This window comes from Erpetoichthys calabaricus, chromosome 13, assembly GCF_900747795.2.
Source record: "Erpetoichthys calabaricus chromosome 13, fErpCal1.3, whole genome shotgun sequence".
In the NCBI taxonomy this organism is placed as follows: Eukaryota; Metazoa; Chordata; class Cladistia; order Polypteriformes; family Polypteridae; genus Erpetoichthys; species Erpetoichthys calabaricus.
Window position 1 is genome coordinate 75,363,148 of NC_041406.2, and position 16,206 is coordinate 75,379,353.

The window sequence follows — 16,206 nt, forward strand, 5'->3', positions numbered from 1 at the left end:
CAATCCACGTTAGTGCTGTTTCTGTACTATGACCAGTGCGGAAACCAGACGGGAATTTCTCAAATAAATTTTAATGCGTAAGGTGTGACTGAAGCTGATTGGCAACTAGTTTTTCTAGTATTTTAGAGAGAAAGGGTAAATTTGAAATAGGCCTATAATTATTTAGTATGTGTGGGTCTAGGTCTGACTTTTTAAGTAATGGTTTAATGACTGACACTTTTAGTGCATCAGGTACTATGCCATGCAATAATGAACTATTGATAATGTTTAGAATAGGCGCTGCAAGAACATTCATTGCACTTTTTACTAGTTTTGTTGGCACTGGATCTAGGGAACAAGTAGTGGGCTTCATTTTAGAAATTAAAGTTAAGACTTCCTGCTCAGTTACAGGATTAAAATTACTAAAGTGCTGAATGCAATGTGAGACAGGGTCTGCTAAGCTAGTATTTGGTTTGTACTGTGATGCTGAGATCTGGGATCTTATATTTTTAATTTTTTAAAAGTTCATATAGTCTGTACTGCTAATATCTGTTGGTATTTTGCACTGTAGATCTGAATTTCCATTTGTTAATTTAGCCACTGTTCTGAACAGTACCCGAGAATTTTTATTATTGCTGTCTATTATTGTAGAATAGTATTCTGAGCGAGCTTTAAAGAGAGCTTTTTTATATTTTTTAACACTCTCTGTCCATGCAATTTGAAACACATGTAGCTTTGTTGTTCTCCATCTGCGCTCCAGTTTTCGACACTCTAATTTAAGAGCTCGAGTTTTTTCATTAAACCAGGGAGAGTTTCTATGTGCTTTCATCACTTTTGTTTAAAGGGGAGCCACTGCATCCAAAGCATCTCTCAAGGTCACATTATAATATGATGTTAGCTGATCTAAATTGTTTTCCACATTTACATTTGATGTTAACTGATCTAAATGGTTTTCCACAATTACACTCGACTTACTCAAAGTAATGCGTAAGGTGTGACTGAAGCTGATTGGCGGCTATAAATTTTGAAACAGAATTACAATCTAGATGTCGCACTGTCTTTGTTTTAATCTGTGAGTGCATTGGCAAGGGCAGGACTAAATCAAATGTAATCAAGTAGTTATCGGAAATAACTTAATTTAATGGAGTAATATTTAAATTTTGAATTCAAACTTTGTAAGTTATAATTAAATCTAATGTGTGGTTATGATTATGAGTTGGACCTTTGGCATTCTGACAAAATCCTACTGAATGTAACAAATAATTAAAACATTTGCTAAAAGTGTCAGTTTCCACATCAATGTGTACATTAAAATCCCCCATCAGTACTACGTGATCATAATTTATAGCCAAATCAGATAAAAGGTTGCTAAATTCAGTCATGAACAGTGAATATGGCCCTGGTGGTCTGTAGACTAGCACTATAATTGTGTTGGAATCTGTTTTAATATTTAAAATGAATGCCTCAAAGGATGTAAAATCACCTAAATTTTTAGACGTGATTTGCATTTTGTTGCAATGAATTATTCCAAGGCCTCCCCCTTGACCAGAATCTCTAGACTTATGAAGGAACGAGTATCCATCTGGTGACACTTCAGCTAGGGGAACAGTGTCAGATTCACTAAGCCAGGTTTCAGTGAGAAGACACAGATCAGATTTTGTACTTAATATAATATCATTTACCAAAACAGCTTTACTGCCAAGGGAGCGAATGTTCAATAAGCAGCATTTAAAACTGCATGCTTCTTTCTGAACTGGTGATATATTTTTGGTTTTAATTTGAAGTAAACTTCTGTTACAGATGCCCCTGGTGGAGGGTCTGGTTTTATCTCTTGGTCTAATTATACACCTTATTTTTTGGCTATCAGGTAATTTAAGGTTTGCATCAAGACTAAATTTACTGGATGCCCCACAACAGGGATTATGGGTAACAGCTTCAGGACAATAACAGGTGGGATAAACAACAGCCTGTGATTTAAGCTCACATGACTGCAGCCTGGATGGTGCTCTAATCAGTCAACTTCACAACAGACATCACAATGGCAGGTCTATTAAACAGTCATACTTACTACTTTGTCACTTATCCCTTACATGCAATGACTGCTAGAGGTCTGCATGTCCCAGACATCACCAGGTGCTGAGGATCTTCTCTGGTGATGCTCTGCCAAGCCCCTAATGCAGCCATCTTCAGCTCCTGTGTTTGAGTCTTTTTCTTTTCCGTAGTGAGGATTCTTCTGTCATTGGCAGTGGAGGGCATGGGTTTGGGGGGTCTTCTTTGGTCTACCAGCCCCTTTGCAATTGATGAGCTCACCAGTGCGTTTCTTCTTCTTAATGATATTCCAGACAGTTGATTTAGGTAATCCTAACATTGTACCGAAGTCTTGAGTGGTTCTGTTCTATTTTTTCGGCCTCATAATGGCTTCTTTGACTTTCATTTGCCCAACTCCTGTGGTCATGTTGAATGATGGCAACTACAGACTCCAAAGAGCAGAAGAAGCCTAGCCTTCTTATGAAGCCATGAGACACACCTGAGGAATCACAAACACACGGGACGCCAATTTTGCCAAACATTATGGTGCCCTGAAATGTGGGGGCCATGCAGAAAAAGTAATTTCTACATGGTGTGACCAAAATGTATGGACAGCAACGTGCACGTTAATCACATCTGAATTGTTTGATTGGTAATTTTAAACTGTGGAGCAAAGGCATAAATAAAGGAAAAATAAGTTTTTGTCTCAGACATTATGGAGGGCACTATAAGTCTAAAATTCTATAGCATTTAATAGGTTCAATATTTATAAACAAAACCCAGCAGCAGAATCTGTACTTAGTCAGCAGCCTGGTATACTAAGAGATGTTTTTTTTGTGTTTTAAAACTTATTTATTAGCCAGTGTATTCCTGCCTCGAGTTAATAGAGAGCAGACCTTTAAACATCTCTATAAGTCCGTGCTTCCTGACAGTGCTCTTTCTTACCTTCAAGACATAATTTTGGTGATAAGACATAAAACTGGGCTACACTGAGGTAATCTGCCTCTGTAAACATCACGCCAAAATACAGGCTGTGAGAAAATATGGAAATTATTCATTGATAAAGTTTATGTACAGTGATATTGTAGCATAGTGTACAACAGTTCCTTTCCATAACACTCAGCCACAAGCATAAAAGGTAGTTTTAGCTTCTTATTTTTTTTGATACATTTTGCAGTCATGGCCATTGACGATGGGCCTGTTTCCTGATTTTTTGTTTTGTTTCTTAAGAATGTATGATGACTTTTTGATGACTCCCTGCATGAGGCAGAGAGGCTGCTTTTCAACCCAAACCCTGGAGTTCTTCTAATAGGATTGCTAACTGGAAGCACTTCCAGGTCTGGCAGAACCTCTCTGCTCCCAGCAGCTCCTCCTAGTGCCACCTGAGGACTCCAACAGAGCTACCAGCAAAACTACAACTCCCATGGAGCCTTACAGGTGTCCAAACAGGAGCCATACCAGAGGGATACTGCCACCCAGTGTACTGCGGGTACATATAGCCCCGGGAGTCAGTCTCCCTCTGTCCTTCCTTTATAATGTCAGTTAGTCTTAATGTCATTCTATGTGTATGCTGTATCTATTTACAAAATTCTGAAGCCATGATAAAGGAAGGAGATGGATGAACAGGTGTCCCAACTGTGTTGGATAGTGGTACGTTTCCCTGCTGGGATGCCTGTCCATCCATCTCCTTTCTTTATAACAGCTTACCGGCTGGATGAGGAACAATTAACTCTGGCCGTGCTTCCAGCCAAACTGTGTCTTCTATGCCAAATGGAAACATTTTGTAAATAGACAAAGCATACACATGTAATGACTTTAAAACTAATTGATGTTTGTGCTGCACAATCGACAGATGAGCTGATCACACTATCGTATCACTACAGATGCTCTGCCACCAGAAGCCAGTAATCTCTATTGTAACATTTCTGGCACCTCTCTGCTCCCTAAAAATGACAGTAATCCTGTTCTTCTGGCATCAGAGGTGCCTCACTGGCCAGATGCTTGGTAAGATTCATCTTGCTTTCCTTACTTCCTCATCACAACTTGCAAGTTCATCTTTCTACATGCTCTACTTTGTCTGATAAATGACAAATCAACTTCAAGGTACAGTTTGTATATCTGTTGGCTCACTGTTTTAATATTAGCATTAGAAACTGGAAGAGTATGTAGATGGTAGACCACAAGTATAAAAAGACAAGATAGCTAGATAATGGTTAATGGTTAAAATATAATGTAGGTTTGAAGATAGAGTATGTAGAGAATCACAGTGATTTGTGATCCACATTTGACCGAGTCTTGCTTACTTTGTTGCCAAACCAAAGAGAAGTATTGACATGTGAACATGAAAACTACAGCTAAAATACTTATAATTATGTAAAAAACACAGTTCACATCATTAAGTGATGGGTCTTTTTCTTATGTTGCTGCTCTTAAGCTTTCTCGTCAGCCCCCATTTCAATAACTGGCCTATTTTAGGATCTCCAGTTTCATGATTAATTAATAAACACATACTTTCACTATCACAGCCTTTATTCACTTAGCCTAAGCTATTTGAGAAAAAGTCCCATAAGAAATTGAAAATACAATAATTGTATTACATTTTTAATGGAAGTATTTACAGACCTTAAGATCCCACGTGGACCAGGCTCAGTCCATTAATGAGTGTCTTTACTAGTGGAGCGCCTCTACAATGATTATGTACCCGTCTGTCTGATTTTCTGAATGTTGTGAGCAAAAGAATAAAAAAGTGGCCTCCCCTAGACGTTCTCGTATACTCAGATATGTGGATGGCTATTTGAGGAGTAAACTGACTGGCAGACTGACTGACTGCAGGGCAAGGATTATATTTATACCAGTAATGGCTCACTGCATGATTCCTAGTTTTCATCCTCTTTCTCTGTACGTTTAGCATTTGTTTGCTCAAAGGTTGATGCGCTTGATGCTTGCTGAGCAGCTCTTCTTTTCTCCACCATAGCAGCCTGCTTCTTCTCTTCTTTCATCGGCATCATTTCATGTTAAAACTGATTAAGTCAGTGTTTGTGTTGCAATTACTTAGTACGTTTTCTTTAATTTTTCACTTAAGCTGGCACTTAAGTCTTCAATCTGCCTCAAGAATGATTTAACATATGAAGAGGTAGGGGAAGTGACAGCGAAGGTGTTAGGGATGAGAACAGCGACCGTACACATGTGCCGCATGGCCGCCCTACTGGCTGCTGCCGAGAGTTGATTCTACAATAAAAATAAAATAAAAAGAGGAATAACCTTGGAGGTCAATCATCACCCCGAAAGCATATAGTAGACATCACGTAGTATATGTGTACTGAATTGCAAGTCAATAGATCAAACGGTTTGAGAGTTATAGGTGATTTAAAATCCTGGACAGACAAACGAACAGCCATAGTAGTGTATTATATATAAAGATATTATGTACATTAAAGAACCATCAACAGCAAATCAAATCAAATTAATACTATATTGAACAATTATTATAAAAGTAAAGTTGAATAAATTGGACTCTGCAGTTGCATGAATACCTCAAAAGATGATAGAAATCTACGTTTTGTACCTAACACTTGTATGCAAAATTTGGTTGACCTAAGTGAAAGCGTACTCAAGTTATCGTGTTTATACACACACACACACACACACACACACACACATAGACATAATTCCTTTCGGACTCGGGGAGATCTAAAATGTAGAGATTCATAAAAATCTCGGGGTTGAATTTTTGGACGATCACAATACTTTCCCTATAGTTCATATATATATAGAAAGTATAAAATGAAATGCACTATAATATACACTGAGGTAACATGCTATGCCAGAGAGTCTGCTAAACGGACTACAAAGTGACTATTGCAGAAAATTATATTTGTTTCATTGTCAACATACAGTGCCCTTCATAATGTTTGGAATAAAAGCACATTTTTTTCCTTGATTTTGCCCTCCACTCCACAATTTAAAATTACAAATCAAACAATTCAGATGTGATTAAAGTACACATTGCAGGCTTTCATCTAAGGATATTTGCATGCATTTTGGTCACACCATGTAAAAATTACAACACTTTTTCTACATGGACTATTCGCAAGACTTCATGAACAGAAATACAGAGGCCACACTGCAAGATGTAAACTACAAGGTAGCCACCAAAACAGGACAATCAGATTAAAGTTTGCGAAAAAGTACTTAAATGAGCCTGCAGAATTCTGGAAATTATAGAGAAACAAGAAAGACAAACCTGTATCAGAGTAATGGTAAGAGCAAAGTGTGGAGAAAGTAGGAACATTCTGCTGCTTAGGTGAGATGCTGAGTGCTGAGTACATAGCAGTGATAGCAAGCATGAGAGGTGCATGTAAGAAATTCTGGGAGCTGTACCCCATGCTGTTTTCTAAAGGGGCCTCTCTGGCATTGAAGGGAAATGTGTGAGATGTGGCTCATGAAAGTGGAATATGAAGCAGAACTGGAAAGAACAAGGATGAGCATGATCAAATGGATGTGTAAAGCGTCATGGAGTGAGAGCAAGACAAATGCTACATTATGAGAAAGACAGTGTGGAGGCAATCGTTTGGATACATGTGAAGCAAAAAGCAAAGGATGATTGAGGGAAGAGGTGCATCAAAATGAATGTTGAAGGCCAAAGAAGACATGCTTTTAGGTGGTGCGACGTGATATGTAAAGAATGAATCTTACCCCAAAGAATACCCAGGACCATGAAGAGTGGAGAGGAAAGATTTGGTGGGAAAATGGCTATCCTGGTTAAACCCAGAAAAAGGCTTTTAAACCAGTGGTGATGATCATGATGATACATCAGTATCCTGCTTTCCTCTCACACACTTTTTACAAAGGTTGCACTCACTACCTGCATATTACACTTCACTACATTGCATATTTTATGCACTCACATCTGACCACTTGTAGTGAACTGAGTTTCTCCCAACACCATCCATCCATCCATCGTCCAACCCGCTGAATCCAAACACAGTTCTCCCAACACCTTTTTTTTTTACAAATCCCAGTCCTTGGCACATCTTCTGCACATGAAGGCTGGTGATTGCAGCCGTAGCTTTTGTTCTCTATCTCATTTGTCCGACTGCAGACTGGTTCTCTTCTCCTTGGCAGTGGTGATGGCTAAGTGCACAGTCTGTCGTCGGGTGCAGCAGTCTTCAGGTCATCTATAACAGTAATGGTTGTACTGTGGGCTGGGATCTTAATGCAAGCTCTCCATACATACAGTATGAATATACAAAAGCATATTTAGCACATATCTGTTAATCTATTGTAAACAGGTCCATATATGGGACATTAGATCATTCTGTATTAGGTTACATAGAGAGCTACATGATACTTCATTCCAAGTCAGGGGCAACCTTGAGGATCTGCATACTAGAATGAACTCATCCTATTTAGAGACAAAAAGGCAATATAACAGAAAAGCTTGACAGGCTAAAAAAGTTAAATGTTTTCCGCTCCACCATCTACTGTCCAGCCCAACCATTTGTGCTTCCTCATATTTTGACACAGCAGAGATACTATCTAATCATCCATACCTAACTTTTTCAATATCCACCACACCGCCTTTCTTAACACCCTGTCAACAAACAGCTTATTCAGGTCCACAACTTTATAATGCAACTTTTGTTTCCTTTTCCTGCAGTTACGTAATAACAAACATTACATCCACTGTTCTCTTCTAAGGCATGAAACCAAACTACATTTTGCTAATTTTCACCTGATCCCTGATTTTTTCCTCTAGCACTGTCTCAACCATCTTCATTTCCTGCTCCAAAAGCTTCAACACTCCAGTAGATCACACTTTCTTTTATACTGTATATCAGAATAAATGTACATTTTTTTAATCTTAAGGAACACCACCCGCCCAAATGCAATCATGTTGCACAGGTCTTTCAACTATTTAACCCCAGTTTGTATCCTGCCATTGAAAGGAAGACGGGTCTCCTATACCAACAATGACACAGTGCTTTTTATCTCATTGCTTTTGAAGTTATGACAGTTTCAAGTTCATTTTAAGCTTTTGCTAATATAGTTTTTGTTATTTTTGCAGGGGAATGTTCTTTGATGGTAACCACACCTATATGATCTCACCAGATGAAAGAAGTGAATCAGAGGTAGGGTTTATTTTTCCATTTAGATTAATTTGGTTTACTGTGATTTGCTACTGTTCTGCAAAGTTAGTGGTGTCATTATTATCTTATGATTTATTCAAATAAGAAACCTATCCTTTGTCTCCTTCAAATAAAATGAATTGTGAGTAATGTGAAACATTATGGAGTGGCATGGTGACCATAGCTTGAATCCTGACTTGGGCCTGTATTTATTAAGTGTCACAGAATTACTCCTAGGAACTGCACTAAAAGTAGTAAACTATGGATAAGAATTTGTCCTAGTTGTTATGAAGAGTTAGCAATTTGAGAATAACGTTGCGACTTCCAAACACTCCGATCTGCAAATGGGAGCTCATGATGCCATTTTGCAGTTTTCTGATGCTAACACTAAGGCTGTATCATAATAATAATAATCATTAGTATCAAAGTAGTAGCAGAATAATAAAGAGGAAAACATAAAAAGTGGGACGTTGTGCTAATCTGCATGTAATTGTTGCTAATTCATAACATCAAGAATAATAAATTAATGAGCACCAATATGGAAAGACTGAGACACACTCATACCAAAACAGAACGTGTTAATTTAACAAAGATGATCCATCATGGCTGGTATAGGCTCCAGATTCCCTGTGACCCTAAACATGATCAAGCGGGTTTAGAAAAATGGATAGATGGATGGATGATTTACAGCTGTACTTTCAGATGAATCATCTTTTCACTGCTATGCCAATGGAAAGCGCCTTGTAAAGTAAGTTTTACTGAAACTACACAGAGTTATTCTGGTGCTCTTTCTAAAGTCACATTCAGTCTTCCAGTGGGCCATGTATTGCCTCTCTCAATAACTGGCAGAACCTCTCTGCGAGGCTCTATTAATGCCCTGGGAGTCTCCACCTGCCTTCTTTAACCTCCCTGTGCTTGTAAGGTGTAAAGCTAGTGAGCAACCAGACAGACACATAGACTTCATTTTATTAAGGTAGATTGCTGTCAAGCATTTCCAAAATATTCCACCTTTCCTGAGATGTGACTGCTGGTCATGTTCTGGCAGCTCCTAGCGAGTTAGGACAACTTAAAAGCTCTCCTAAATCCTGGTGAAGTTAGGAATAGTTTTCTAAATTAGAAAAACTAATGAAATGCGTATTCTTCTGAACCAAATTTACATCCCTTCAGCCAGTTATGGACTGTTTTCCTACTCTGAGAAGCTTGATAAATACAAACCCTGGTCAGTACCCCCATTTAGTTTGTAATTTCTTCACATTTTAGTGTCCAAATTAAATACCAAAAAAAAAAAACAAACCAAAAACGCTAATCGAACTAAGGGTGCCCTCAATGCAAATGCCCATAGGCGCTCATGATGGTTCAAGTTAAGAGTCGACAGTCACTTTGGTTTTTTTTTTTAATACACAAAGTCTAGCTTTGAGGTTGCAGAATTGAACAAAACTGTAAATGGGTCAATGTTGCCACATTTCTCTCTACTTGTTAAAAACAGCTCCAGTGGAAGCCATGTGGTAGACCCGTGCTTCAATAAGTGTCATTCTTCTTTCAGATTATTGGAGATGAGATTCCGTTTTAGTACTAGGCAACACTGTTAAATGCAAAAGAAGTCAACAGTCACCAAAGTATTTTCTTTACTCAGGGGCAGAGAGTCAACAATGGCAAACTAAAACACAGGTACCTAGTTTAGGAACCATAAAAGTCAGCATTTATTAACTGAAGATGCTGTTTTCTATCCATCCATCCATTTTCTAACCCGCTGAATCCGAACACAGGGTCACGGGGGTCTGCTGGAGCCAATCCCAGCCAACACAGGGCACAAGGCAGGAAACAATCCTGGGCAGGGTGCCAACCCACCGCAGGATTTTTTTTTTTTTTTTGTTCTTTATTTCGTCTTTAACAAATTTCTAATACAAGAAATCGTATGTTTTCGCATACCCCTTGGGGTCAGAGCGCAGGGTCAGCCATTGTACAGCGCCCCTGGAATACACACAAACACACCCACACACCAAGCACACACTAGGGCCAATTTAGAATCGCCAATCCACCTAACCTGCATGTCTTTGGACTGTGGGAGGAAACCGGAGTGCCCGGAGGATGCTGTTTTGTTATACTTTATTACTAATGTGTCGTAGTTTTACTCTGAGGAGGAAAATCATCTCTTTAACAATGTAAAAGTTGCCCTTCTGGTAGTGCCTAGACATAGTAGTCTGCCTGTACGGGGCTGGGCGGTCTCGTGGCCTCGGAACCCCTGCAGATTTAATTTTTTTTCTCCAGCCATCTGGAGTTTTTTTTTTGTTTTTTCTCTCCTCCCTAGCCATCGGACCTTACTTTTATTTTATGTTAATTAGTGTTGTCTTGTTTTAATTTTGTCTTTTTTTCTCTTTCTTCATCATGTAAAGCACTCTGAGCTACATTATTTGTATGAAAATGTGCTATATAAATAAATGTTGTTGTTGTAGTCATGTAATTTCACAGGTTATGAGCAACGATATTGTCTTGATGTTTTCACTGTCCTACATATGCTACCATCAGTACATATATGGCCCCTAATTCCAAGTCTTTGTCATTGGGTGGGACAGGTTATGCCACACAAGTTGTGAGATGGCAAAATTACCCAATGTTACCACTATTAAGCCCTTCAGTAGTTTCCATTTCCCAATTTGCATCAAGCAAGTACATTAAAAAGTTAGGACTAGTCTTTATAACCAAAAAGTGTAAACATGAAATGCCTTTATTTCTATGCTTTGCTTGTGGGAAAGGCGCTTTATAAATATAATAATAATAATAATACATTTTAATTATGATACTTATCCTGAAGAGAAGTGTAGTTTGCAAACAATTTTGTTTAGTGATTATCTTTTCAAAGGCATCCTAGCTGTAAAAATCGTGCCAAAACATATAAAACAGCGACACCACATAGAAGTGGGAAAAGATGAAGAGGAAAAAGAAGAAGATTTAAACAAAACCTGTAAATGTCAGTGCAGCTGAATTAGAAAGTGGACTTACAGACTTCACATTCTTATTAAAATATGTCTTGTTAAATAATGGACAGGTGAACATGAATTGTATTAAGTGGGTTTCAGAATGTTATGTTATGCAACAGTTTATCACATAATGCATTAAGCCAAAAATAATAACTATTAATACATCTAAAAAGTTGCAAGTAACCATTTGTTAAAGTCAACTTTATTCATTAATAATAAAGAAAGTATAGCATACATTTTTGTATTTGAACAGCTTTATTAGGTACACCAGTTCAACTGCGTGTTAACACAAATATCTAATCAGCCAATCACACGGCAGTAACTCAGTTCATTTAGGCATACAGCCATTGTAAAGACAACTTAGTAAAGTTCAAACCAGGCATCAGAATGGGGGAAGAATGGTGACTTAAGCAACTTTGAATGTGGCATGGTTGCTGGTGCCAGTTGGGCTGGCCTGAGTAGCCAGAAATTGCTGATCTACTGGGATCTTCATGCACAACCATCTCTAGGGTTTACAAAGAAAGCTTCAAAAAAAGGGAAAATATCCAGCCAGTGAACAGAAGTTGTATGGACAAAAAAGCTTTTTTGATGCCACAGGTCAGAGGAGAAAGGCCAGACTGGTTCAAGCTGATAGAAAGGCAATAACCCCCTTTGGTTGTCTCTTCTCGTTTCAGAGAAGTAGCAGTTAACTCTAATAACCTACTGTATTGCTGAATTCTACTCATCTCAGAAAGCAAGACTATGTAGAGGTTGCACGTTCTCTCCATGTCTGCGCTAGGATTCCTCCAAGAAAAGTTAACTGGCTACATGGGCATCATGAGTGCATTAGTGCATGCATTAGCGTGCCCTGCAAATAAACTACCATCAGGTCAAGGGTTGACTTCTACCTTATGTTCAGTGCTTCTGGGACAGCCTCTAGGTTATAACAATTCTGAAATGGTTAACTAGATTAGAGAATAAGTTGAATTATGAATGGAGGCAATTAGAATTTACCAAATACACTCGGCAGGGATGCCAGCCCCTGTCCTCAAATCACATTTGGATGCTATTTAACTGCAAAGCCCATTCATGCACTTGCTAGTGTGAGGACAATTTAGAATAGGTAATTTAACAACAATATAGCAATCAGAATATTTGGAGAACACCCAACACAGGATCAATGTACAAACTCAAACCAGGTTGATCAATTAAATGCAATGGCTTCTGCACTGCTCTGAAAACTTTCGATGTCCAAGAAAAATATGATATCAGAAGCAGTGTATCCATCTTCTAGTGACTGAAACTTATTCATATAAATGGTTGTGAAAAAAATGATTTGATTTGACACAACTATGTACTAATCAGTCACAACATTAAACTCACCTACCTAATACTGCGCAAGTCCCCCTCGTGACGATAAAACTTCTTTGATCCGTGGAGACCTGGACTCCTCTAAACCTCCTGTGGTATCTGGCACCAATATGTTAACAGTAGGTCCTTTAAATCCTGTAAGTTGTAAGTAAGGTGAGATCTGGGGAACTGAGGTCAAGTCAACATCTTGAAATTTTGGTCATGTTCCTCAAACAATTGCTATGTGGCAGGGTGCACTGTCCTACTGAAAGAGGCCACTGCCATCAGAGAATATGGTTTGCCATGCAGGGCCTTTAACCATGTGGCCTTTAACAACCTTTAGGTAGGTGGTACATGTCAAACCAACATCCACTGAATGTCAGTACCCAATGTTTCCCAGCAGAACATTTCCCAGGGCCTCAGACTGCTTCCAACAGCATGCCTTCTTCCCACAATGCATCTACAGCACCTTTTCCAAGGTAAACAATGCACACACATCCAGCCTTCAATATGATCTAAAATAAAATGTGCATCATCAGACTAGGCCACCTTCTTCCATCACTTCATGGTCCAGTTCTGACACTCACATACCCTATGTAGGCACTTTCGGTGGTGGGTTAGTAGGGGCATTCAGTCTGGTCTACGGCTATAAAGCAAGCTGCAATGCATTGTGTGTTCTGACACCTTTCTCTCAAGGTCAGCATTAATTTTTCAGCAATTTGTGCTACAGTAGCTCTTCTGTTGGATAAGACCAGACAGGCTAGCCTTTGATCTCCATGCACATAATGAGTCTTGGGCAGCCATGACCCTATCACCGGTATAGCAGTTGACCTTTATTGAACCGCTTTTAGTAGGTACTCACACTGCATACCAGGAACACACCATAAGACCTGCCATTTTGGAGATGCTCTGACTGAGTCGTCCAGGTTTCACAATTTGGCTCTTGTCAAAGTTGTTCAGATCCTAACGCTTGTCCATTTTTCTTGCTACCAAAACATCACATTCAAGAACTGGTTGTTCTGTTGGTGCCTAATGTATCCCATTCCTCGACAGGTGGCAGTACAAAGAGATAATCAGTGTTACTCACATTACCTTTCAGTAGTTGTGTCTGACCAGTGTAGATATCATACTGTATGTTTAATCCATTTACTCACTGAACAACATTAATGCATTTTTATGTTGGATTTAAAGCAGAAACTAAAAAGTCAAAATGTTCTATGCATTTAAATCTGCATTGGCAGCAGAAAATTATTTTACTGTTTTGTATTATTTTGTATAAATAATTGCTTCCGAGGGATTAAAATGACAAAAAAAAGAGATGAAACATATTGGATTAACTAATGTGTGCAAGGTCTTAAACACCAAACAGTAAATAGCATTAACAGAAGACTCATGCTTTACTTTTTATTCACCCAAGAACAAAAATAATTTTCTACTGTACAAAATACGGTTTTACACCAAAATGAGTTGACTCATGGAAAGATTACTGACAACTCTGGAATCTCATCAGAGGAATTACACGAAATTATATTAACTACAGATCCACAATGTACTTCAATTTTAATCCCTTCAATTTTTTCCAGTGCAGCTTTACTGAGAGGTGTAAAAGACCTGGAGCTGACAGACAGGTCCTTCTTACTCCAATCTGTTTCATAGTGGGGTCTCACTGAATGAATTAAATTTTACAATAGTTACAAAATGCATATTGACTAAAGTAAGTATCTGTTAGAGCTGTGATTAAGTTTTGATTTACTATTCATTATTATTGCTTATTTGACAGATGTATTTACCTTGTGTGATTTACAAAAACAAAATTCATTACAGATGCTCAGATAGAAACTAAAATCATATTTGCCTGCTCACATTTATTGTCAAGTCTGCTAAAGAACGTTCATTTGCACTGCACTGTAAACTGTTGTTTTTCTATACTCTAATACATAAGACACTGAATGTTGCAATATTTCAACTTCCTTTTTAATTAGTAAGATGGTGAGAGGACAAGTTTAAACAAGAACTCCTATATTCATGCCCAGACTACCTAATTTAATGAACTCTCTTTACTTGTTTTGCACCAAGAATTTACATTCCATCCAAAGAGAATTTTAGTTTTATGCTATGATAATATCTGGTCCCAAGCATTAATGAAGTGATTTGATTATAGTATTTAAAACTATAAGGGATTGCTGGTTTTCCTGTTATCTGTGAGAAGTAAGCCTCATGATTTAGGGTTGGTTAATTTACATTAGCTCTGCACAAGTGAATACATGAATCTTTATATATACATACATACATACACACATACAGTAGACCCCCGCGAAGTCGAGGATCAGAGTTCACGGCCTCAGTCATTCGCGGATTTTTCCTTAGAACCTATCTAATAATTGTTAGTGGAAACCGCAAATATTCTCCGCAATTTTTATGGTTTTTATCGTGGCAATACTGCACGGTAGAGAGACCACAGGGGTATTTTCCGTACGTAGCTTAAATCATCCTAGATCAGATGCCTCATCGTGGATGAGTTAATGCCAGTGAAACTCATCCGGGATAAGTCGGTTTTTCAAACGCAGCTGTGTATTAGATTAGTCGAGCTGGATCTAATCATCCGAGATGAATGCGTGCGCCCACGCTGACTGAAAAGCCCATATATATATATTGAGTCTAGAAAACATGATCAGCAAGTCTTTGATAGGCTGTAACAAAATGACGAAAGAACGGGCGCATGTGCATAAGTATTCACAGCCTTTGCTCAATACTTTGTTGATGCCCCTTTGGCAGCAATTACAGCCTCAAGTCTTTTTGAATATGATGCCACAAGCTTGGCACACCTATCCTTGGCCAGTTTTGCCGCCCCTTCCTTTTTGCAGCACCTCTCAAGCTCCATCAGGTTGGACAGGAAGCGTCGGTGCACAGCCATTTTAAGATCTCTCCAGAGATGTTCAATCGGAATCGAGTCTGGGCTCTGGCTGGGCCACTCAAGGATATTCACAGAGTTGTCCTGAAGCCACTCCTTTGATATCTTGGCTGTGTGCATAGGGTGGTCGTCCTGCTGAAAGATGAACCGTCGCCCCAGTCTGAGGTCAAGAGCGCTCTGGAGCAGGTTTTCATCCAGGATATGTCTGTACATTGTTGCAGTCATCTTTCCCTTTATCCTGACTAGTCTCCCAGTCCCTGCCGCTGAAAAACATCCCCACAGCATGATACTGCCACCACCATGCTTCACTGTAGGGATGGTATTGGCCTGGTGATGAGGGGTGCCTGGTTTCCTCCAAATGTGATGCCTGGCATTCACACCAAAGAGTTCAATCTTTGTCTCATCAGACCAGAGAATTTTCTTTCTCATGGTCTGAGAGTCCTTCAGGTGCCTTTTGGCAAACTCCACGCGGGCTGCCATGTGTCTTTTACTAAGGAGTGGCTTCCGTCTGGCCACTCTACCATGCAGGCCTGATTGGTGGATTGCTGCAGAGATGGTTGTCCTTCTGGAAGGTTCTCCTCTCTCCACGGAGGACCTCTGGAGCTCTGACAGAGTGACCATCGAGTTCTTGGCCACCTCCCTGACTAAGGCCCTTCTCCCCCAATCGCTCAGTTTAGATGGCCGGCCAACTCTAGGAAGAGTCCTGGTGGTTTCGAACTTCTTCCACTTATGGATGATGGAGGCCACTGTGCTCATTGGGACCTTCAAAGCAGCAGAAATTTTTCTGTAACCTTCCCCAGATGTGTGCCTCGAGACAATCCTGTCTCGGAGGTCTACAGACAATTCCTTTGAC

The 16,206-nt window shown here is 39.2% G+C and overlaps 1 protein-coding gene across 10 annotated transcripts in view; it reads left to right on the plus strand.

Annotated features, from left to right (window-relative positions):
* Positions 1 to 16,206, plus strand: part of adam22 (ADAM metallopeptidase domain 22) — a 442,867-nt gene that overhangs the window by 253,328 nt on the left and 173,333 nt on the right. For all 10 annotated transcript variants that reach the window (XM_051935483.1, XM_051935485.1, XM_028817137.2 and 7 more), the window contains exon 6: positions 8,075 to 8,138. In XM_051935483.1, the coding sequence (XP_051791443.1) occupies positions 8,075 to 8,138 (64 nt within the window). The remainder of the gene's footprint in view (positions 1 to 8,074; positions 8,139 to 16,206) is intronic.